This window comes from Podarcis gaigeae, assembly GCF_964106915.1.
Source record: "Podarcis gaigeae genome assembly, chromosome: 7".
Taxonomy (NCBI): Eukaryota; Metazoa; Chordata; class Lepidosauria; order Squamata; family Lacertidae; genus Podarcis; species Podarcis gaigeae.
This window is the reverse complement of record NC_139683.1, coordinates 58,168,000-58,192,730: the sequence shown is the minus strand read 5'-3', so window position 1 is coordinate 58,192,730 and position 24,731 is coordinate 58,168,000. Positions and strand designations below refer to the sequence as shown.

Here is a 24,731-nt window from a genome sequence, read left to right as displayed (position 1 = left end):
GCGTCCTATGCGCTGCTCTGGTTTGCCAGAAGCGGCTTAGTCATGCTGGCCACATGACCTGGAAGCTATACGCCAGCTCCCTCGGCCAATAAAGCGAGGGAACCGCAACCCCAGAGTCGGTCACGACTGGACCTAATGGTCAGGGGTCCCTTTACCTTTACCTATGGACCTGAAAGTAAGCCCCCATCAATTTCAATGGGGCTTTTTTTTAACAAGACATTAACAAGATTGCACTGCAAGCATCCTTTTCAAGTGCACACATACAAAATCAGTTTTATTATCAATCTTCCCATACTGGAATCTTGCCAAGAGCATGCTTTGGATTTAAGGTTGGAAAGTAATATATTTGATGACAGAGGCATTATTTCATACAATTTTGCTGGTTACAAACATGCAAAGGAAATAAAAATTCAAGTCTCTTAAACTTCTTCTCTTTGTACTTTTCTTTTGTATCCAAAGAATGCTTGTGTAGACCCACAACAGAAAATGACATCTTATCTGATAGAGTTAAACAAGCTGCTTAACCATGAAACATATATTACTTCTGAATACTTACACTCCCCTTAGACTTTCCAGATCCACCAATAGGAGGTAGTGAAGATGATTTTGAGCTGCAGGAAACAATAATGGTATTTCAGGTTTAAAACACTTGGAATGTTCTCAACATCATGAATTATTATGCTGAAACAGCCTATGTATTGCCAACAAACATAATGTCTTTATAAGGGTCTTCTAGACGGTCCCTAATTCCAAGTGCGATTCAATCACGTACTGGCAAATCCAGGTTGCACAAACGAAGTCAGTTTGGTGCTCTTGTATAACAAACCCACTTCCTCCAAAACAGACTTTCTGCAGTAAGGAAAGTGAGAGGCAAATGCACTGCAAAGTGTGGGTAACAAATTGACTGAAGTAATGCTGGATAACGTCCACCCAAACAAACTTTCTGCAAATGAATCATGATGAATGCTCCAAAACAGGTCATCTGGAACAACCCAAGGTATTTAGAAGCAAATGATTTTGTGGTATATTTTGCAACTGTCATACATAGGAAGGACCCTATATAATATAAGAAATTACTAAAAAGCTAGAAACCATTTCAGATATTCACAAGCCATAGTCATCGTCTCAAAGACCAACTGCAGAGGAAGCAGTTACATGCAGTTACATACAATGCCCTTTTATTTGTGGTCTAATAAAACACTTGTGAAGTACAGCAACTTTTGCAACTAGGCCAAAATAAATTTGCTCAAGAGGTTATGAAAAACTAGGAATGGAAAAGTTCTCAAGTGAGAACCGTTGACTTTTCAAGTTTATTCAAACAGGAGCTCTGATTTATCACTGCATGAAGAAGGTTAGAATGAATTAAGCTAGCTTTAGGGTATCTTCGCTCTGTCAAATGAAGCAAAACCCTTCTTTATCCTCCTAACCTGTTACTTTGGGTCTAATTCACTATATGTTTTTGTCTGTGCAAGTAATCATAACTTAGATGCTCCTATAAACAAGCAAAACATGTGGACTAGGCAATAAAAGAGACAGATATCAGCAGCAATTGCAGCTGCACTGTGTAACATCTTCTCACCTATAGAACCCAAAAGTTACAAAAATCTTATCCACGTCAAAAAAATGGGCTTAGCTGCAGTACACACCTGGATTCATGACACTGTATTATCATAATTCATGTTCATAAATATGGCTAGTACAAAAACCCATTAAACTTACCCATACGATCTCCTCATGGTGGACTTGGTGAACAGCAATTCACTATAGGGCAACTTCTTAAATTTGTCTCTGCCAACCGCTACGTAAAACTGCCCATTTTCCAAATCCATCCCACTCTCGACAGGTTTTCCATCTAAAGTGTAGAGCCTGTAAAATATATGAGCACTTTCCTTAAGCAACTGAAATGAATAATCCACACCCTTCAAAGAGTGAACTAAGCACTGAGAAGTCTAGTGGTACATTGTGAGCCCTCTTCCAGAAGAGAGAAGAATTTGCCCTTGGCGCCCACTTTGCCCCATCATTGGAACAATGTCAACTAAACTGGAAGGAATTGTCTGAAGAACCACTAGCAGGGCTCCCACCAGCTGTGTGTTAGGAACACAGAAAGCTGCCTTATACTGCATCAGACCAATTAGTCTGTCGTGCCAACTGGCAGTGGTTTCTCCTGAGTTTGGTCCCAGGTTGTAGAGGAAACAAGCCTAATACAATATGTCTTTTCCAATGCCTTTCCATGTAAGCTTTATCAGTGCTCGCTTTGTCCTTTTTCTTAGAAACAGTGACAACGCTTCTTGTTTTTAACAACAATTTTTGAAATTGGGGTGCGCTGTTTCTTTAAAAGCATTTCTCAGTTGCTTAATATTTAAGTCTCTAAGCTAAGTCAGACTGTTGGCTTTGAGGGGCACAGGATTGCTAAATGCATATATTGCTGAAATAATAATAATAATAATAATAATAATAATAATAATAATAATAATAATAAATTTTATTTATATCCCACCCTCCCCAGCCGAAGTCAGGCTCACTCTCTATTACAGTACTCTGAAATTTCAGGTTTCCTAGAATACCTTTTGGGCGAGGGGCATGTTCTATCATCTGCAGAAACCAAACTTAGCATTTTGCTACCACTTAACGTTATACCAAACAAAAAGGCAAATCTACCAGCATCTCTTAAATATCCTGGGAAGCTCTGTTCCACACCTGCACCACTAATAAGAGCCACTAGATGGGATGGAAGGCCAGTTCATCTATAGTATGCTTTAAAATGCTGATGGGAAATCAGTGTAGTTAATTATTCAGCAGTCTACTGGTCAAAACCTCAAAGAATTCAGCAAGTGTAAGGCCCCCTTAAAGGAAACAGCACACTTTTAAGTACTTGAGCTCAGAGTGCAGTAATTCTTCCACAAAGCTCCATACTGATCACAGACTGTGTTGTCCACTTAAACTTTGCAATGTGCTCCTCAGATCAGAAAAGCTCTAAGTTTATTAAGAAAAAATACTGACACCAACACAGATTGCCAACAAAACCCATTTAGAACTGGCCAGATTTTGAGACATTCTAACTGATTTGTTAAAATGTGCACGTCTACTTGAATTTCCCATAGCCTAACTGGGTTATTGTGCATGTAGCTAAACTACTGTTTGACATGCAGTCACAGAGCATTCACTATACTAGTAACCCATATTGAAATGTTAGATGATGGAAATGAACCCGAATGTCACTTATAAGATTTAAAAAAACTGTGACATGAAGAAATTTATTTATTTCACAAAATTTCTAGATGACCCTTCAACACAGACAAGTGATCGCAAGGCACTTTCCAATTAGTATAAAACAACATTAAATACCGTATTTTTTGCTCTAGAAGACTCACTTTTTCCCTCCTAAAAAATAAGGGGAAATGTGTGTGCGTCTTATGGAGCGAATGCAGGCTGTGCAGCTATCACAGAAGCCAGAAGAGCAAGAGGATTGCTGCTTTCACTGTGCAGCAATCCCTCTTGCTCTTCTGGCTTCTGAGATTCAGAATATTTTTCTTCTTGTTTTCCTCCTCCAAAAACTAGGTGTGTCTTGTGGTCTGGTGCGTCTTATAGAGCAAAAAATACGGTAATTCAACAGTAAAATGCAATCATTAAACCCAATCATTGGCAAGACACAACAGTACAGGATAAACTTCTGAAGTTATTAGAAAACCTCACTAATTTCCTCCCTGAATTCGGTAGTGGACATTACTTCTTTCTTTTTTTTTAAGCAGAGAAAAAAGGAATTGGCCTTCACCAATTTTGCTGCAAGTTTAAAGTGATGTTTTACACAAGGTAGGTTGTGATGGCAGCCAAATTTTCAGCAAGTCTGCATAGTATAGGAGTGAGAGTGTTGGACCAAATCACCAGTTGGCCATGAAGCTTAATGGACAGCCTTAGAGCCAGTCCCTAACTCTCAGCCTGATGGACACAGCCATGAGCTCCTTGAAGGAAGGTAGGAAATAAACATGTGAATCATTGTGAATGAATGAATGAATGAATGAATGAATGAATGAAGTCTGTAGCAAGTGAGACAGAAGACCTATTTGTCCCAATGAGGTTAGACAAGTAGGTAAGATTTTAGACAAGTATATTGGTGCAGGTGTAATACACCATACACTGGTTATACTGCAAGCAGACATTTCCGTTTTTATTCAGCTTATGCAAAACAAAACAAAACAAAACTCTCCCACATAAGCAAACAGTTACCACTAATTCCCAATGTTGCCACAGTCAGGGACCACCCATCACTGGAGCAGTCACCATAAACAGGTGATGCAGCGCACCAGCCATGACTCAAGCAAACCTAAACACGCATTTCCCATGCTGTGATTTTTATCACAGATGTGATTGATAGCCATTCTTCCATTAACTAAAATTATAACTGAGGGAACAGCCCTTAGACACTGGAGTTCACATGGTCAAATGGAGCTTGTGTGCATAGGAGGAAGGTTCTTTGGGAATTACAACTTCTGCAGCCCAATCTAAACAGGTCCTCTGCTTCAGGCAGAAGTGGCTATAGGCATGTGGAAACTGCAGGGATGTGCCTAGAGCTGTCAGGCTGGAACGTCACATCCACTTAGCAAATTTGGCCTGCAAGGGAGCACCACCAGCCAGATGCAGTTCTCCACCCCTGCTCACTGCTATACATGGTCTGCCTGCCCATTAATCTCTCTGAGGTATCAGAAATGTTGCATCAGTGGACAGTGTGGTGGGGCAGTGGCACTCACCTGACCTCCTGGCAGGGGAGTCACTGCTGCTTCCTGGAAGGGAAGTGGGAGAAGCAAGACAACGGGGAGGGTGGCAACGTGGAAACACACTAGCAGGGCCAATCCAGCACTCCTACTGGTACACTTGCAATGCCAACTTCCCACCACCTTACCCCTCTCAGTAAACAACAGCAACACTGTTGTTTACTGAGAGGGAGGTCAAGTAAGTTCCCCCATTGTCCACAAAGCCACTTCCGACCTCGGGAGGAGGTGGTGTTGCGGGCTTCACGTCCCTAACACATGCGCGGGGGGTGGCTCCCAGCCCCGCACCATCTGGGGAATCCTCTGCCGCGTCATCCCCTGGCCAGCCAATCAGCTGGCTCAGGGGGTGTGGCTTGCCGCATTTAAGGCAAGCGCAGCCGAGGATCTCCCTCTCTGGCCGCTCATTCTTTGGTTTATTGCCTACCTCGTAGCAAATCGTCACAACTTTCTCAGTTTTGGCGGTTAGGCATTGGTATGGGTATTGTTATGTATATGTAAGGGGGGAGGAGCGCCATCACCTCCCCCGGATATTGAAGGGTAGTCCGGTAAAGGATTCCAGGGGGCGTGGCCCCATCCAAAGCCTATGGAGGCCATGGCCCAAGGCATGCCCCTGAGCGGTGACCCCGGGAGAGTGCCTAGTTGATGTGCATCAGCAGGGCTCCCCTTCCTGGTCTTCAAGCAATCAGGCTGAAGCCGGATAGTCGGATAGGACCAATGCCTAAGCCAATACCGCTCATCACCTGTAACCAATAAAGTTGTGGCCAATTTTAGCCCATGAACCTCAAATAACAGTGTCATGTGTCTTTATTCCTACTGGTGGAAGGCAGGAACTCACCACGCAGCTGAAATGTAATGCACAAGCCGTGCCATTTGTATGGCTACTGATGTGTGTAATTGAGGAAAAAGCCCACACTAATGTTCAGATCGGTCTTGGCTGTACTGAACCCTCTAAACATTGCATCCATTTCTTTAATGAAGAGTTTTTACATTTTTCAGAATCAATGCCCTTTACTGGAAGCTAAGCTAATGATAGTTCAGCTACCACAAGTCACAATAGCTAATTTGTTAATTATTAAACAAGCAATGATAAATTGTACTAGCTAGCTCAATGTGTCCTCTAATGTTTTAAGAAATCAAATGCAAAAACTGGATTTACAGGAAACATGGAAAAAACAAAAGGGAAGAAACACAGTGTGCTGTACAAATGTATCTCAAGGTAACATGCTTTACCTTTTGGGTTTTCCCAAACAAAAGCTCTCTTCTAGACCAGGACAAGTTTGCTTTCAAAGCAGAACTGAAAACCCCCAATCCAGATGCACACCATCTCTGTCTTTCAAGTGCTGCCCCAAGCTTTCAGGTGCCACTGCAGAGCATCAACCGAGCAAATAGTTCATGCATTTGCTGGCAGCTTCTACCAAGTAGCAAAAGGGCTGAAACCCCAGTTTATGATGTATATGTACAACATTAGAGCACCTTTGCCCCTAGAACTTGGTCCTGCTCAGCTGCACCTTGCTAGCAAAAACCTGAAACTGTGGTCACATTGACAACGTGCCATTTCATCTTACCTGTGCACAGCGCCACTTCTGAGTGTAACCTTTTCAGTAACCATTTCAAGAACATGATCCCATTGATTTAGTGCTCTTCTGGGGATGAAAAGACGCACGGCCGGGCTTATGAGGTCACCATTAGCAATCAGGCTAAGAAGAGGACAGGAAAAGTTGCAATCAGTTGGATGTTCTTCAAAATAATGATGCTCAAACTGCCTATCAGAAAACCCAACTTACAAAACAGTACAAGGCTCCTGAAGAGGCTTTCTAAACCGGGCAGACACATTGATTCTGCTGTGGGAAACTGGCTTCACCTGAAAGATTTAAAAAATAAATAAATCAGCAACTGATTCTGTCTCAACTTGTCATTATGACATCTATTTAAAATCTTACCTTATTCTTCCCAGGACCAATTTTCTAACAGAACCTTAAGCATATTACATACCACTCTGATTTGTAGTCATGTTTTATTTGTGCTTTTGTTGACATTGTGCTTTCCACTTTCTCATCAAAATCCTTAGTTTTTCTTCTTCATCGTAACTGTGTTATTTCTAGCCACGACTTCCCTGAACTTCAAAAGTTAATTAGTGCCTACCGATTTGCAAGTGGTGTTGCTGAGTCACAGGAAATTTGGCCTCCCAGTGTCAGTTCTACTAATTTCTTGGCTGTTTCTCATAGTCCATGTTCAGCGGCTTGGAAAGAAACCTATCTCCCATTTGATACCAGCCAGGAGGCTATCAAGCTATATCCACCTTAACATCTCCTCATGTCTAAATGAGGCAAAGTATTGGTTTCGACATAATACTCTGTAAAAGCAGTCCAAACCCAGTTCAGCAGAACATATCTGAGCCTATTAATCCTATATATACATGAGGCTTGTGCCTGTGGGCATTGTCCACAGGCACCCCTTCCCTCCTTTCTGTGCCATGTTTAAAGATTTCCTGTGTTAGGGGACAATCCAACCCCAAAATCCACAGGGACAAGACAGTTGGGAAATGGTGGATCTCTGGCATAAGCATCAGATCCCGTCTGAGCTGGAGATACACTACCATAATCCCATCTTCCCGGCTGAGCCAGGCCTCAGCTGGCTGAACCAAAACCCCCACGCCAGCACAAGCCCCTCAAAAATGGCCATCTCAGGGGAGTGGCAAGCAGTGTTGGTAGAAGGCCAGAAGTGCCAACTTGGCCTCACGACCGTGGATGCCCAGGGCCATGGGTGCCATGGCACTGGCACCGAAATTTGTGGGTGCCCAGCCTCCTCATGGGGAATTTTGTGGGTGCTGGGTCACCCAGGTCCCCAGGGAGTTGCCACCTATGTAACAGGCTGTTTTTGCACCCACCACAAAAAAATAAGCAACTTTAATTCTTGAATTAGAGAGGAACCATGAACTGGAAACATGATGTTCCAGGAAAGGGGAGAGATTTCCTTAGAAAGTGTTCAAAAACTAGCAATATTTTTCAGCACCCTAGCTTTTCAGGAACTGCTAGAGCTTTTGCTCTATGTAGTGAGTCACAAGGACTATGTGTAGAAGTACTTATCTAGACAGTAATGGATTCCAATGATGATTTATTAAGTATTATTTCAATTTATATTCCACCCTTCAGAAAAGAAAACCACACAGCCCACTGCTTCTACACATATATTCAGATGCACTTCTGAGCCCTTTCAAAACTTCCAGGATGACACATCCTTGCACTCAATTTTCATACTGACATCCAGTAAGCTACACCTGCAGTTAAAATACACTCAGAACTACCCACTTACCCCAGTAAAAGTTTCAGGCAAACTATTACAGAATTTGGACTGCTAATGGGGCAGCCTGGCACATCTAACCAGTGGGAAATCAAATCTTTTTCTAGATGGTGTTTTGTATGTGACTTCAGAGGATGGTTGCCTTCTAACATTGAAGATAAAGAAAGACTCACTAATCATAAAGAACAAGCCATTGAAAAGATTCCCTGAAGTGTGCAATTAATTAGTTTCCTCAAGCTGATGAAACCTATCAAAGCTTCTCGACAGGATACTATGATATAGAGTATGTTTCCTTCTTGAGTCCTTGTGGAAATAATCCACCCTCGCAATGATGTGGGGAGGTCAAAAAATATCTGAAGGGGTGTATATCTTCCAAATATAGATGTTACAGCAATCTGAGTTTTAAATGAGCCTCTAATCAAAGAGTCATTAATATTTTTGCACTCCTTTGGTGCGTCTGGAAAACAAAACAGTTCCATTCTAAAATAAGCCAATCTTTTGGGAGTACATGTTGTGACCAAGGCATGTTATTTTTTCTTTTGAGAATAATTACAAAGTTATGCTGATTTGTTAAGTGTGTTACAATGGAATGCACATCATTATACAGACACAAAAAACACACCCCTGAAACACACAACTATCAAACAACAGGAAAAATGAGTGCATTACCATTTCAGGACCTACAGAAATCAAGAGACACAAATAAGTCCACTGATTTCAGTTGGTCTACTCAGAGTAGAGCAGAGACATCATCTTGCCAACAAAGGTCATATAGTTAAAGCTATGATTTTCCCAGTAGTGATGTATGGAAGTGAGAGCTGGACCACCAAGAAGGCTGATCACCGAAGAATTGATGCTTTTGAATTATCGTGTTGGAGGAGACTCTTGAGAGTCCCATGGACTGCAAGAAGATCAAACCTCTCCATTCTTAAGGATATCAGCCCTAAGTGCTCACTGGAAGGACAAATCCTGAAGCTGAGGCTCCAGTACTTTGGCCACCTCATGAGAAGACTCGACTCCCTGGAAAAGACCCTGAGGTTGGGAAAGATGGAGGGCATAAGGAGAAGAGGACGACAGAGGACAAAATGGTTGGACAGTGTTCTTGAAGCTACCAGCATGAGTTTGACCAAACTGTGGGAGGCAATGGAAGACAGGAGTGCCTGGCGTGCTCTGGTCCATGGGGTCACGAAGAGTCGGACATGACTAAACAACAACAACAACAACAACTCAGAGTAGGCATTAGTTGGATATGAGCTCATTCCATGATTCTGGAGTTTACACTGTGATCAGGTAAAAAAATCCATTTTCTGAGAATTAAAGAGATTAAGGGTGAAATATGCCCATACATATTTTCAAGTAAATATGTAAAGCAGCGAACTTCTCTCAGAAAAATCTATTTTCTTAAAAACAAAACTTTAAACAAAAGTTCATATACACTATGATTATCCCTTTTCATACAACCAGTGAACACGTTAGAGGGAAGAAAAAGCTCATAGCCACTGACCCCATTCAAAGTCTCAGTTCATTCATTGGATCTTTTTTATCAAAGCCATACAAGTTATACTCTCATAGGCTTTGTTTAGAAAATCAGGTGGATAAATTGGTTAAGGAGCAAGGACAGCATTCATCGGTTCATCTGAAAAGAGCAATTGGTTAGCCCTAATAAAAACAATATTCAGCTAACTCTGCAGCTTCCCTGATTAAGTAAATATTTGCTTAGACATTTGTCATTTTGGTTACAAAAAGAGCTTTGTTTTCACAGATTTGATTATACCAAATACCAAATATATGTTTGCTTATAGCAGATACTGCAGTGAGTATCTTGTATGTGTTTTCTCGTAGAGACAGACAGATTCACATATTTAGGCCTCCTGCACTGCCCGTAGCTACATACTGTTTGCATTTTATTGAGGCTGGGAAATCTGATGCCAACTCTGATAAGCACATGAGGATTTATCCTGTGCCATTTCAGAAGAGGAAAGGGAGTGCTTTGAGTTCAGTGTGGGGATGCAGAATGTGCTCTTCTGCCCCACTAATGGTTGAATTATTCACAGGCAAAACAATCAACTGAGGGACAGCGTGTAAAACACTTGTGGTTGGATTACTCTTTTTCTGAACATTTTTGTTTTCAGAAAAAGCACAAACAAAAGACTTCAGACTTGAATAATAATACAGTAGTAGCTCGGGTTAAGTACTTAATTCATTCCAGAGGTCTGTTCTTAACCTGAAACTGTTCTTAACCTGAAGCACCACTTTAGCTAATGGGGCCTCCCACTGCTGCCGCGCCGCCGGAGCACGATTTCTGTTCTCATCCTGAAGCAAAGTTCTTAACCCGAGGTACTATTTCTGAGTTAGCGGAGTCTGTAACCTGAAGCGTATGTAACCTGAAGCGTATGTAACCCAAGGTACAACTGTAATAATTTTATTATTTATACCCCGCCCATCTGGCTGGGTTTCCTCAGCTACTCTGGGCAGCTTACAGCACATAAAAAATGGTAAAACATTAGCCCTTAAAAATATCCCAATACAAGGCTGCCTTCAGATGTCTTCTAAAAGTCAGACAGTTGTTTATTTTCTTGACATCTGATGGGATGGTGTTCCACAGGGCAGGCGCCACTACAGTACTAAGAAGGCCCTCTGCCTGGTTCACTGTAACCTCACTTCTTGCAGAAGGCCCTTGGAGCTGGACCTCAGTGTCCGGCCTGAACAATGGGGGTGGAGGCTTGGAGGATCAGAAGGGCAGGGGAATAAAGAGGCTTGACCCTGCTAGGCTCTTTCCTGTTCCAAATTGCTCACTCTCTGCTCCTTTTTCCCACAGGGCTGGGAAGCAGTTTCTTCCCCTGCCCCCCCCCCCCCACTCCTGAGTGGAATTACAATGGAGGAGATTTGGAGCAGAAAAATGGATGGCAGGCAAATGGTCAAACAGCCCCTTCTCCCCACCTGTCCTCAAGAATCCAGCTTCTTTTGGTTGTTTTTCCTTTTTTAAAAAAATGTATCGGGAGGGGGATGATATAACTATGTAATGTGATATTTTGGGCATGAGCTATGATAGTTGATCAGTGAATGGTGTTTCTCAGATGAACTATGGCAGCACACTAGTCATATGACCTCCATGCTGATGTCTAATGATCTGCAAACTGCCATCGCTTCAGGTTGCACAGTAAATATAGTTTTTTTAAAGGTTTAACACTTGAAGACCATGGTCCACTGGTATTGCCTGCCACAATTCCACCTGTGTGGTAATATACTGAACTGGAGGCTCCATTGCACACATGCCCTAAGTTCCAGTTTCAGGTTTACAGTTCAGCTGCTCATATATTTATTTACAAATCACCACAATACAGCATTGTCTGGAATACGATCCCCTCGGGAACCACAAAGTAATATATTAACCAACGTGGAATCTGTAATTATGTTAAGGATCTCACATCACCGCAGCCTTTAATCGCCTGCTTAGTAGACAGATCCTTAGCATGCTTCAAATGATATCAATAATACAAAGTTACTCAGCTGGATAGACTCAGTTGGACAGGCTCTATTTACCTCAGCTGCCCAGGCTCAAACTTCAACACAACAGCTTGTAAATCAATGGGATTTAAATGAATTAATTTAAGAAACAGGACTCTTGGTTCCTAGATTGCTTTAAGCAGACTGGCTGTGATCAGGAGATCCTCACAGCAGGTGACACACATGTTAAGGATCTGTTGGGAGATCTAAACCAAAAATTATGTGAGAAACGTTGAGTGCCCAACTCAGTATTTCCTTCATAATGCTAATACAGTGGTACCTCGGGTTAAGAACTTAATTCGTTCTGGAGGCCTGAAACTGTTCTTAACCTGAAACCTGAGGTACCACTTTAGCTAATAGGGCCTCCCACTGCTGCCACACCACCGCCACGTGATTTCTGTTCTCATCCTGAAGCAAAGTTCTTAACCCAAGGTACTATTTCTGGGTTAGCGGAGTCTGTAACCTAAAGTGTCTGTAACCTGAAGCATCTGTAACCCGAGGTACCACTGTATGGGCAGCTTTTGCAGGGAGAAATCAGCAGAAGGGAAGGGATGTTTGACCCCCACACTCTTTAGTCCTATCCATCAATTTTCTATTGCTAATCTTGCCCTCCAGGGTCTGAATTGAAAGCTAAGCCAAGAAGGAATTGTCTCAGGGAGGAAGGATTTTGCTATGGATAGTTGGTTTGAAGGGGGTGGGGGTTAAGTATGCTTCCTTCTCATCATTGATCCGCCTCTCTAAATTCCCTTCCACCACGTTCCCAGTTACCTTGATAAGCAAAGGCCTGGAGCCATGTAACTACTGTCAATTCTGATAGTCCAAATAATCTTCCATTGGGAGGAGAGCAGGGAAGTGATTGACAGGAATCACATTCGCAAAATGTGATCAGTGCATTTTTGCAGGAAAGGGGCATACATTTGACTTGTATCCATTCTACCATGAAAGTATAAGTTAGGTCTAATAGCAAAGAAATTAATTTTAGAAAATAAAACTGTCTCGCTTTTCCTGCAGCACAACAAGACTGCACCAGTTTATCTGAATGAAAACAGTAGCAACAATAAAGAGATGGGAAGCCTACGCTTTGAGTTGACCTTGGTTTGCTGCATTAAGTGCACTGCAGGCCAAAAGCGATGAGTTACCACCATCTCCTGAACTTGGTATGTTGGTGGAACAGGAGTCGTCAGCAAAAATGGTAAGGGAGCCACTGAGCAAAAGACATAACTTTGCTTGACACGCCACTTTTAGAGCTGCCAACTACTTAAATAACTTTTAGAATCACCTGCCTTTTTACCGATCAGTAAATTAAACAACTAAAAAGAAAACATTTTCAAATTACCAAAGCTTCAGTAGAGGCAACCTTTCGAAATACTGAAGGGCATGCAAAATAATTTACAATTTAGGCGGCAATGGGGAGCAGGGAACCTTTATGCTCCCCCACCCCTTGAGCCAACTGTGACCACCTGACAAACACCTGACCACATGAGTCAAGGTGAATGCTAGGTGGGTGGTCCTGCCCACCCCTCCTCCCACCCACCTGTGCCATGGGGTGGGAGGAGGAGTTCTGTTCTGCATTTCCTACAGGTAATGTGCTGGCAAAGCGGCATGCCGAAATTGATCTCTCTGCTCATCAGCTGATGAGAAAAGACTTCAGTCCTGCTCTTTTCAGGGAACCGTTTCACCAGCGTGTGAAGCAGATCCCAGCAGGACTAAGGGAAAACACTGCCCATCAGCTGACATCACTCAGTGACATTAGCTGACAAGTGGGCATGGTTTTGGAAAAATGGGCTTGCGGACCATATTGGACTCCCCCAACAGGCCAAGATTAACCTGTGAGCTGAAGCTTCTCCATCTGTCATATCCCTTTACCTGGAGAAGTCACATTGAATCAACAGGACTTATTTCTAAGTAGTCAGGATTGTGTTGTTAATGCAGACATTGTCAATACCAGTCAGTGTCTGTAGAGTCATCCTTACTTACTTCTTTTTCATTCCATATTACAACTGACATGGAGGATCAATATATATGTGTGTGCTTTATTAATTAAAATTTGCCCTTGCCAGTTGAAACAAGTCTTTTCCTATCGGTCACTGAAACACATCATTAATATCATTAATATCATGATTAATATCATGATCCTATGCATGTTTTACAAAAGGATGTTCCAACCTAAACTTACTGAAGCTTGCAACTCTAACCATACTTACTAAGGATCACACTCCCACAGAATATTAGTACTGTAAAGTAAATTTCAAGTTCCTAGAGAATGGAGGAATCTTTTCTTAAATGTTCTTAAACATTTCTTAAATGTTTTCTAACTAGTAAAAGTAGATTTTTTTCCCTACATCACTCTGGGCACTTGGGTATGTAGGAGGGTGGTTCATCACTCCTCCAAATAGCAAGTTCAGTTGGTGAGAATTGCAGCCACAATGGAACAAGAAGGAGTTATCACCATGCTCATGGTGAACCCTGAAGTTTACAGTAGAAAAAGAACACCCTTTTTAAATAGAAAAGAAAACCTAAGAGAGCAAACAAAACCCCAACCAGCCCAATGAGACCTAAGCATGTTCACTAACTATGAGAGGGAGAAGAATAGGGGTGGAGGGTTTAATCTAGACATCATGTACAAGACTCAGAATCCTTAGTCCAGACTCAAACTCAATCTAGTCCCCAGCCTTCCCCTCCAGTCTGATTTTAAACCACCCCATTCCAAGAATATTCTTCTTGCTCTAGTATTTCTCCCTCTATTTCTGTAGAATGGAGCAACTTAGAAACAAACACCATTGCATGTGTATTAAATATATTTTGAAAACATGTTGGGAAGATGACAATAAAAATCAACTAGAGATCACATAAAGAATAAGGCTGGAGATATACCTAAAAGATGCATATAGGCTTCTGTTTTGTGTGCCAAGAGGTGCTACTCTTGAGTGCCCAGGCTCCACTCTCTCTGTCTAAGGGTCTGAGCCTCAGAGGCCCTGGCAATCCTAAATAGGTAATCAGGTCTACTGCTAAATTCACAACAAAGTGATAACCTACAACAAAATTGCTTCTATAACCATCTGCAGCTGTTTCGCCACAACACCACCAGAGATCAATTTTTTCAGAGGATGAAAGGGGGGAAAGCAGGCTGAATTTAATCCTCCACCCTTGACAAACCAGTAATCACTACTTTTACCAACAGATTTACTGGGGTTGTACATGCAAAGTCTCTGTTGCTGCACAGGAGTAGGAAGTAGTCTATAAATGTATATGTGGATCAAAGCTATTGTATATTATGCTGTGTCCTACTATGTAATATTCAGAGTATATGCACTGAAATCAATGTGTCTGAAGTGAGATACCACCCAATGACATTGTATGTAACATTCATTCTTATACTGTACCATGATAAACCTTATTCAAAAACATTTAGACAATTTAGCAATTTGTCAGTAAAAATCCAACACGGGTACTTACATCTTCCAGTGCCAACTGTTGGCAAAAAACAAAATAACACATTTAGCATGTTACACTCATTATCATCTGTTTATTTTCAACATATTTTTAAAGCAGGTTGTTTTAATATGAATGGATGCAGTGATCTATCTGATGTGGTTAAAATAATATCTGTTCATCAGATATAAAACTGGCCACACTGTTCTTTTATATGCATGGAAACTGGTCAGTTATCACTATTTATTAACCCAGTAAATATCTTTATTCTCCATCTCTCCTTACTTCCCTGTTCTATTTTGCCATACCTTTTCACAGAATTTATGTATGTTCCAGTCTAAACTAAAATTACAGCATGACTGTTGGGTTGAAAAAGACATTCTAGCCCTACTAAAGCTTTTATGTTGACATGATGGAACAATATTGATTTTCATTTTCCAGACTTCCACTCTCCACCTCATGCCTAAAGCAGCATAAATTCCCACAAGAATCAGAGCATTCCACCTCAGCTTGGTCTGCTGATCAGATGCAAACTATTTCTAACCTTTTTTTTTGTATTTTCTCTTTTGATCATTGTGCACATAAATACACACACACACCACTTCATTCCCCCCCCCCCCATAGGTAGCTTTGGCTTGCATTTCTTGTTCCAGAGACATCAACAAGCTATTAATGCTACATCAAGGCCAATGGGGTAATCTCTTCACCTCAGAGGGCAAGATAATATGAAGCACAACGAGGTGATTTGGCTTATACTTACGTATATAGTTTTAAAAATAAACATGAGAAGTCTGCAAATACTGTGCACCACTACTATACCAATTAGCTTTTGCCACCCTGGGTTCCTTTGGGTGGAAAGATAAGATATAAAATTAACAAATAAACATGCAATCAATAAAATAGACTGAGGCAAATAATTGTCAGGCTTTTAAAGGTAACAGCCTACTTCATCTGACGTGCTTAATGGTAAGGAGTACTTAAGATTCCAGCAAATACTATTTTGGATGATCTACCATTACTGTAGGATTGCGGGTGGCGCTGTGGGTTAAACTACAGAGCCTAGGGCTTGCCAGTCAGAAGGTCGGCGGTTCGAATCCCCGCGACGGGGTGAGCTCCCGTTGCTCGGTCCCTGCTCCTGCCAACCTAGCAGTTCGAAAGCACGTCAAAGTGCAAGTAGATAAATAGGTACCGCTCTTGCAGGAAGGTAAATGGCATTTCCGTGCGCTGCTCCGGTTTGCCAAAAGCGGCTTAGTCATGCTGGCCACATGACCCGGAAGCTGTACGCCGGCTCCCTAGGCCAATAAAGCGAGATGAGCGCCTCAACCCCAGAGTCGGCCACGACTGGACCTAATGGTCAGGGGTCCCTTTACCTTTACCATTACTGTATTTGAGCTCTGCACCCCTAAAATTGTTAGCTCACACTGTTTGTCGTATCATATTTCAGTTCAATCTCTTTACAAAAAGCAAACTTGGATGTATAGTACGTCTAGAGGCAAATTTGTTCAACATCCTCTTTTTGTTGCAGGATTAAGGAGGTATATATATAAACGGAACCTCAATTTCCAAATCTGATTCTTCATAAACACATTCTACCTGGACCCCCTTTTATTTTGAAGACTTTGTCGCAGCAGCGCATAGTAAGTTGATCAGCTCATGTAATGAACCATGGTTAGCTAGGGCAGTTCAATACAATGGTCTATTATATTCAGTCCTCCCCAGTAAACGGAGTATAAATATTTGCATTCCCTTAGGACAGACTGAGGTCAAGGGAACCCAAAAGACTGATTACATGCTCTTACTATCAGGTTGAAAGGCTATCAGGCAAATGAAAAGAAACCAGAGAGTGTAAAAAAAAAAGTTTTAAAAAATATTTAGAACAAAGGAAAAGCTTGTTCAGATTTATGAAATCAATGTTCTTTGCATATGATTAGATTGCCCCCCAAAGCAGTAACAGGTTACTCCAAGTATGTGGATGCTTTGCATCACTAACAGAAGAAATCTAGTCTCTCTTATCAAGATTTCACAGACTGATCTGTGAGTTAACCCCTCTTCTCACCCATTTGCACCTTGTTTTTACATATATGCATAGAGAGAGGGAGATGTTGGCCTACTCTTTTGTTACAATGACAAGGACAAATTACAGAAAATGAGGAGGTCTAAGCAAGCATATTGCCAAACATAGGAATTAATGTCAGATGTCTGCAAAACATGCATATAAACATTCAGTAGACTACACAGAAACACTAGTTCCTTTCCCCAAGTTGCTTACTAGCAGAGCTTCTTCTCCACGCATCCCCTGTCACAACCATAGCCTGTTTCCTTCTGAGCATGCATAGGGAGCTGTATTAGCATGAAGTACAGGATCATTCTGTCTGCACATGGGTACCTCTGCAACCACTTTGCAGAAATCCTAGGGGTTATCTGTGCACACAGACATCCTTGTACCAGCGTTGCCTCTTGTTGGGACTGGACTGTATTCATTGGTATAACCACAGATTGGCATGAAGAAACATTTTCAACCCAAAGGCTTCATTTCCTCATACGTAGCAAACAAGTCAGTGGTGGGTGGAACGATGAGCAAAAAGTGGGTGGAGCTACATATTTACCTTTGTACAGTAGCCTACATTCCAACAACATAAGCCACATGTTTCTATACCCCTCCACCATCAGGGAAAGCTAGAGGCATTATTGCAGTTGACGGGCATATTCTCACCAGGCAAAAACACCTGAGGCAGGTGTAGATTAGTGCTATTGTGGGACATGGCTTGGGGAGAGTTCCAAGGATGAGACAGAGATGCCTGGAGGGCCACATTTAACCTCCAGGTCCAAGGCTCCCCACTCCTGCTATACACAAAATTAGAATGTTTGGCCATTATCTTTCTGAAGGACACAGTTGCAATTAGCAAAACATGTGTAAACCAGAAGCATCATCTTTGTTTTCACAGGCTTTCTGGTCAACGTTGCACTGAATCCTCAAGGTATTCATTTCAGAAGAATAACAGTGTTTGTATGGCTTGTTGTGCTAATTAGGTTACCAAGATACTAAATATCAAACAACTTGGAGAGCTATGCTCTTCCAGAGTTTTGAGATGCTAAATCCAGTGCTCCAGGAGCCGGGTCACTCAACCAGCAAGAAATAAAGCTATTGGTTCTCCTTTTTAAGTATGAGTCGTTTTTATTCTACAATACTACATTCCCATAAAACACAATGGATTGCCCTTTTAATAGAACGCAAATGCTTCATAAATCAAGTCTCACTGTTTTTAACGAATCTTATTTCTGAAATGTTTACTTATCCTAGATAGTAAAGTTGTCAGCACATATGGTAATTTACTTCACTATAACTATAGGTGATCCCTGTTCTGGATCTTTACACCAACCTCTTAAAGAAAAGATGTTCCCAGGACAACCCTCTACACGCCTACTCTGAAGTCCCACTTAGTTCAACGTGGCTTAAAAGTGGGTTTTGGAATGCTGCCTAAATTAAGAAGACTTAAGACACTACTGAAAATGTATTTCATGGAATGTGAACATACAGTGTGATTTGCAATGAAAAACACTGTAAAACAAATAGAATTTTTTACATTTCATTATCTAATGGCAATGACTGAAATTACTGCATGGGGAATTCTTGATTCAGTGAAGATTCATTTGATATGCTGTCCAGTCCTGTTTCCTCCTCTAGCTACCACTTAATGCAATAAAAAGAGTTCCAGCTAAACAATTCTACTCCTCTTGCTTCCTCAAAAGGAACAAAACAATATGGGGGTGAATAGAATTGTGAGTTCTGAGTTGCACAGGATTGCACTTCCATCTAACCACTTTAATAAATATATGTGAGGCTTAGATAACACTAGGGTTGTACATATTCAATACAGTCATACCTTGGTTTGCGAACACCTTGCAAGTAGAACATTTTGGCTCCCGAACACCACAAGCTCAGAAGTGAGTGTTCCGGTTTGCGAACGTTCTTTGGAACCTAAAAGTCTGCTGCAGCTTCTGCAGCTTCCGGTTGACTGCAGGAACTTCCTGCATCCAATCTGAAGCCGCGCCTTGGTTTTTGAACGTTTTGGAAGTCGAACAGACTTCTGGAATGGATTCTGAGGTGCCTCTGTACATTCACCACACAAGTACAAAAACTATTGTACCATTTGGCACATCACATTCTTTTTCTTAAATCACTCCCTTTAGACTTGGAAATTTATACCTGAATCCTATATATTTATCCTGGGCGGGGAGGGGGGGATATCATTGATTTCAATGGAACCTACTTCCAGAAAGGAATGTTGAAGACTGTAATGTAACATAGAGGAGAAGAGACTGAGGAAAATGTTCAATGAATCAGGCAGCTGAAAGCGATCAAAAAGTCATTTGAAACAACCTGCTGCGGACAGATTAAGATAAAACAATCCTACCACAGATCCTACCCACATTATTTGGATTTCATAAACTCACAAGGTGCCTGCAGGGCTGATACATCCAGATTACAGTACTAAAAGAAGCCAGCCAAGTCACTCACTACAAAATATGGTTAGTTTTTAAAAACAGCCTAGGATCACAAGCCAAAGTGACATCAATGAAAATTCCTCCCTGCCTTTAAATGTCACAGCCAGTGGGATTCCTAAATATAAGCAAAACGTAACAGCTGAACTGCAAAGGCAATCAACTCTACAAATCAAAGATAATGTGCATGTTATTCACAAAAATAAAAATGGTAGGGAAAGAGCACGTAAATTATACTCACTTTTAACTCGAGCCTCAAATTAGCCTCTTTTCTAAACAAATCTAAATTAAAGGTGTGTTAACTTGGGCGCTGTGGTCTAAACCACTGAGCCTCTTGGGCTTGCTGATCAGAAGGTTGGCAGTTTGAATCCGCACAACAAGGTGAGCTCCCGTTGCTTTGTCCCAGCTTCTGCCAACCTAGCAGTTCAAAAGCACACCAGTGCAAGTAGATAAATAGGTACCGCTGTGGCGGGAAGGTAAATGGCATTTCTTTACACTCTACCTTCCATCATGGTGTTCCATTGCGCCAGAAATGGTTTAGTCATGCTGGCCACATGACCCGGAAAGCTGTCTGTGGACAAATGTCAGCTCCCTCAGCCTAAAGTGAGATGAGCGCCGCACCCCATAGTTGCCTTTAACTGTACTTAACCTTCCAGGGTCCTATACCTTTTAACCTATTATAGCACTTACAAATGAGTAGTTTAGGTGTTATTATTTCCCTGTTTCTGAACATGCATCTTCATTCTATATTACACACTCCATCAAAAATTGTACTCTCTCTAGCAATTAAATCCATTCAAAGATTTCACTGATGTAAGTTTGGTTCATGTACTAAGCACAACACGCTGGTGGAATTAGAATTACTGATACTATATAATTAGTCTGTCTCACTTGCAGGAAATAATCACTGTAAAATATTAATTTCCTATTTTATAGCTGCATTAAATGACCATGAACTATAGTAACAATTCTGTTAGAACAGTGCAGCCTGCCTTTCACTCTTCTTTACAGTATTTTCTCCAGGGAAATTGGTTCCGCGAATAAGACAAGGGATCCACAGCAACAAAGAAAAAACAAACACAAACAAATAATCCAGAAGACACTGGATTTTAACTTTAAAATAGATGCTGAGTTAGCATAAACTAACTAGAAAGTTCATATATCACACCAAAAAATGGTTGCCACTAATAACAGTTTTGAACTAAAATTATGGTCTGAGCTCCCAAATATTACAGGATTACAAGTTGAAGGGTTTCCAGAGGCAAAATTCATTTGTTCTGTTTCCTGTAGTTGTGAAACATGATTAGGGTCTGTTAACAATGCTGGATGAAGACAAGTGGTGGGAGGCACCAGCTGGGAACCCCAAAGGGAAACCCCCGAGGAGGAAGGCTCAGAGCCAGGGGATTGGTGGTGGGGCACTGAGGAGAGGTCAGAGGGAGAAGATTGGGAAGAGGGGCTGGATGCTGGTGGGGCAACAGGGTTTAGGGAGCAGGAAGAGCTCGTGGCAGAGAACAGTTCAGATTCCGAGACTAAAGCAGGAGGCAGGGAAAGGGGCTGCTGAAGAATCCAGGAAGTCTCCAACTCCTGCTGCAACAAGCTCTGCTAACTCAGAAATGGTACATGCAGGATAATGAGAGCAGAACAGAAGCCAGAGGTGAGGAGGCACAGTTTAAGACTGCTTGGGAAATATCTAGGAGATGAGGAGCCTTAGAAAGGGTGGAAGGCAGGGACCTTCAGTCCTGGCAATCCTCCGGGAAAGGGTTGCTGAGTTGTATGCCGTTTCCTTGAATAGTTAAGTTCCCTGACAACAAAGCCCTGAGTCTTTCATGCTGACCTGCGTCTGACTCCAACCCTGACAATCAGCTACCAATACATGTGAATGCAAAGAGTATTATGGAACATGACAAATTGATTGCCTGCAATCCACTTCATCAGATCATTAATAAGTTACTGCCTCTTTAAGAGAAACCAAGTGGAAGTCTGGGGCAAAGCAGATCTAGAGCAGTTGTGTTAAAAGTTTTAAGTGAGTGGAGTTGTCTGTCTAGATCTCTCTCAAGCTGTTAGGGTGGCTCTTACAGTGTCTAGTCAAAAGCAAGCACCACTGCGTTCAATGATATACACACCCACCCACCCGGTAAGTGATTTCAGGATTGTAGCTGATTCAATAAAACTTTGCTTTGTTTTCATTTCCCTAGACTCAGGTATAATACAGACTAATCCTAGTTTGTTTTAATGTATAAATTACTTTACCTCATTATTTATTTCCATAGGCCTTTTCTTCAGTTCTCCAATGTCCAAGTAGCTGCAAATCAACAAAAGGAATATAGGTTATGTACAAGAGTAACCTACAGTGGTGTAGAGCATGCCTTCATGTTCAGGGTTCCAGCCAGAGAGTCATACCCTTTTACAGGAAACTCCATTCCATCTCACCTCCCTCCACCCAAGGCAGTCAGCATTTCACGTCCACCAAGTGTGCACAGTCCTTGTTGGACTGTTTGGTGGTCTCCACCAAATATACAAATACACACACACAGAGTGCATTTACATCTGCCAATCTTGGGAATGCCCCAGGCCTGCTGAATATCTCCCTTTTGTGCATGGGTGATGCTACTTTGGCTTCAAAAAGACCCACAATCTGATAGTGGTTAGATGAGTGAAAGATGGGGGGTAATAATTCATATGTGAGGCATATTTATTAAACAAAAACATTCAAAGTACAGCCATATACACATCTACTCCAAGTAAGTCCAACGGAGTTTAATGGTCTTATTTCTGAGATAGTAAGCAAGCTATATGTTTGCAGCCCAGATAGTATAAACTGCCTTTAAATCCCAATAGTGTTCATCAGCAGACAGGGAGGAAACCCTTTACTATCTGTGCCTAAGCAAATTAGAATGTTTTGCTAATAATAGTAAAGAAAATGAGAAATCAAGAAGCTGAAGAACCAAGAGACCCCAGAAGCCACTGCTCACAACAATTGAAACATGGTGCGGGTTCTACATTATTTTAGTAAAGAGGAACAGGGCACAGTAACACAGAGAGATGAATTAGCCATACCCTAAATCAGGCTTCCTCAACCTCGGCCCTCCAGATGTTTTGAGACTACAATTCCCATCATCCCTGACCACTGGTCCTGCTAGCTAGGGATCATGGGAGTTGTAGGCCAAAAACATCTGGAGGGCCGAGGCTGAGGAAGCCTGCCCTAAATTAAGGAACTCTGTAGTCTAAGCCAGGCTGCAATAATGGCACAGAAAAGATTGGTTGGGATTCTTATGTTTTGATAGGCACAGTTTCATGATAAAAAGGTAAAGGTAAAGGACCCCTGACAGTTAAGTCCAGTTGCGAATGACTCTGGGGTTGCGGCACTCATCTCGCTTTACTGGCCGAGGGAGCTGATGTTTGTCCACAGACAGTTTTTTTCGGGTCATGTGGCCTGCATGACTAAGCCGCTTCTGGCGAAACCAGAGCAGCGCACGGGAATACCGTTTACCTTCCTACCAGAGCGGTAACTATTTATCTACTTGCACTTTAACGTGCTTTCAAACTGCTAGGTTGGCAGGAGCTGGGACCGAACAACGGGAGCTCACCCCATCGTGGGGATTCCAACCGCCAACCTTCCGATCAGCAAGCCTGAGGCTCAGTGGTTTAGACCACAGCACCACCCACATCCCTTTTTTGGTTTCATGATAGGATTCTGTATTTAAAAATGGCATCGCCTAGTAACTAATTGATATGCCCTGCCAGCAGCTAAAGACAAATGGAAAATGGATACAATTTTATGCAAAGCTTTTTTTAAACTGTCTCACTGAATTCCTGGAATTTCAAAAGTTGCTAAGGGCTCAGCTACATTAGTAAAGAAACAACCATTTGAATGTGCTATAATCATGCAACACCAGATGGTGCCAGAGAGCAGGAAATTTATAGGCGCATTTTTCCATAGGGGTTTTTTATTTTGCTGTAACGATCTAATTTCTGACTTATTTATAACGTTTTTTCCCTGTGTGTAAATCCACCCAGTGTCTCCTATAACTTCTACTGTGCCGAAGAAAAGGAACAGCTCTGTACATCTGGGGGTGCAGCTCTTTGTACATCCACAAAGCACTGACACACACTCTGCATCCTACATATATTTATCTTCACATAAAAATGACCTTTAAAACAATTATATACAATGTCCTTAATTACAACTTTTAAGAAAGTCTAGTCGAAAGATCCCACTTCAGTTTACACTGGCCAGCAAACTCATTCTTCTTTATTGCTGAAAAATAACACAAGCTGTGTCCCTTCCAACTCTACAATTCCACGATTCTATGGCTAAAATGCTTCATTCTGCCACACAAATTAGTTGTATATTTAGCCATTTGTCCTAAGCTTATGCAGCTGCAAGTGTGGGGCTGGAGGCTAAAAGGCAGAGGATTGAATGACAAAAATATTTCCAATGATTACTCTACCCGCATTTATCTAAGAATATCCCCAAGTTTTATTATTTTAATAGAGATTACCTGTGCTTCATTAACATAACCATTAAGGCTGCAATCCTATACACACTTACCTGGGAGAAGGCCCTATAAAACAAAGCAGGACTTACATCTGAGCATGCCCAGGACTAGGTTATATTTCTCTGCATTCCACGTTTACTGGAACAGAGCCAAAGCACACATAGAACCCGAGACACAGAAATGTCAGACACGATTACCAAATACCACAAAATAGCCTCACGTGTCCATTGATGAAGTTAATAATGTTTGAACAATTGAAGCTTTTTCTGTCAATTGTTGTTTTTTTTCTCCTCAGGGACAAAGATTTCATGTTGAAATGATAGAAGCACCTTGCAGGAAATGTGCACAGGGGATAAGGCGACTGGGCAGATGAAACAGAAATACCTTTCAAGCTGCAAAAAGTCTCAGTGCTTACGTTGATTCTAATTTTTGAGGCCTCTGGATAGTGCCTTTGAAAAGAGCACATAAAGTTAAAGTTTCCAGGCCATTTTGGTTTGCTTTTACAGTGGTACCTCAGGTTAAGAACTTAATTAGTTCCGGAGGTCCATTCTTAACCTGAAACTGTTCTTAACCCGAAGCACCACTTTAGCTAATGGGGCTTCCCGCTGCCGCCACGCCACCACCACACGATTTCTGTTCTCAACCTGAAGCAAAGTTCTTAATCTGAGATACTATTTCTGGGTTAGTGGAGTCTGTAACCTGAAGCATCTGTAACCTGAAGTGT

At 41.7% G+C, this 24,731-nt stretch overlaps 2 protein-coding genes across 10 annotated transcripts in view; both read right to left on the bottom strand.

Annotated features, from left to right (window-relative positions):
* GPLD1 (glycosylphosphatidylinositol specific phospholipase D1) overlaps window positions 1-24,731 on the bottom strand; it is a 234,000-nt gene that overhangs the window by 151,688 nt on the left and 57,581 nt on the right. The window lies entirely within an intron of this gene.
* DCDC2 (doublecortin domain containing 2) overlaps window positions 1-24,731 on the bottom strand; it is a 45,141-nt gene that overhangs the window by 15,512 nt on the left and 4,898 nt on the right. For 5 of the 9 annotated variants that reach the window (XM_083746982.1, XM_083746983.1, XM_083746981.1 and 2 more), the window contains exons 3-7: window positions 21,759-21,810; window positions 6,551-6,627; window positions 6,332-6,463; window positions 1,720-1,866; window positions 557-611 (exon numbers count right to left, since the gene is read on the bottom strand). In XM_083746982.1, the coding sequence (XP_083603108.1) occupies window positions 557-611; window positions 1,720-1,866; window positions 6,332-6,463; window positions 6,551-6,627; window positions 21,759-21,810 (463 nt within the window). Of the gene's footprint in view, window positions 1-556; window positions 612-1,719; window positions 1,867-6,331; window positions 6,464-6,550; window positions 6,628-15,029; window positions 15,045-21,758; window positions 21,811-24,731 lie in introns of all 9 variants that reach the window. The other 4 variants (XM_083746979.1, XM_083746978.1, XM_083746985.1 and 1 more) reach the window with 1 other exon arrangement.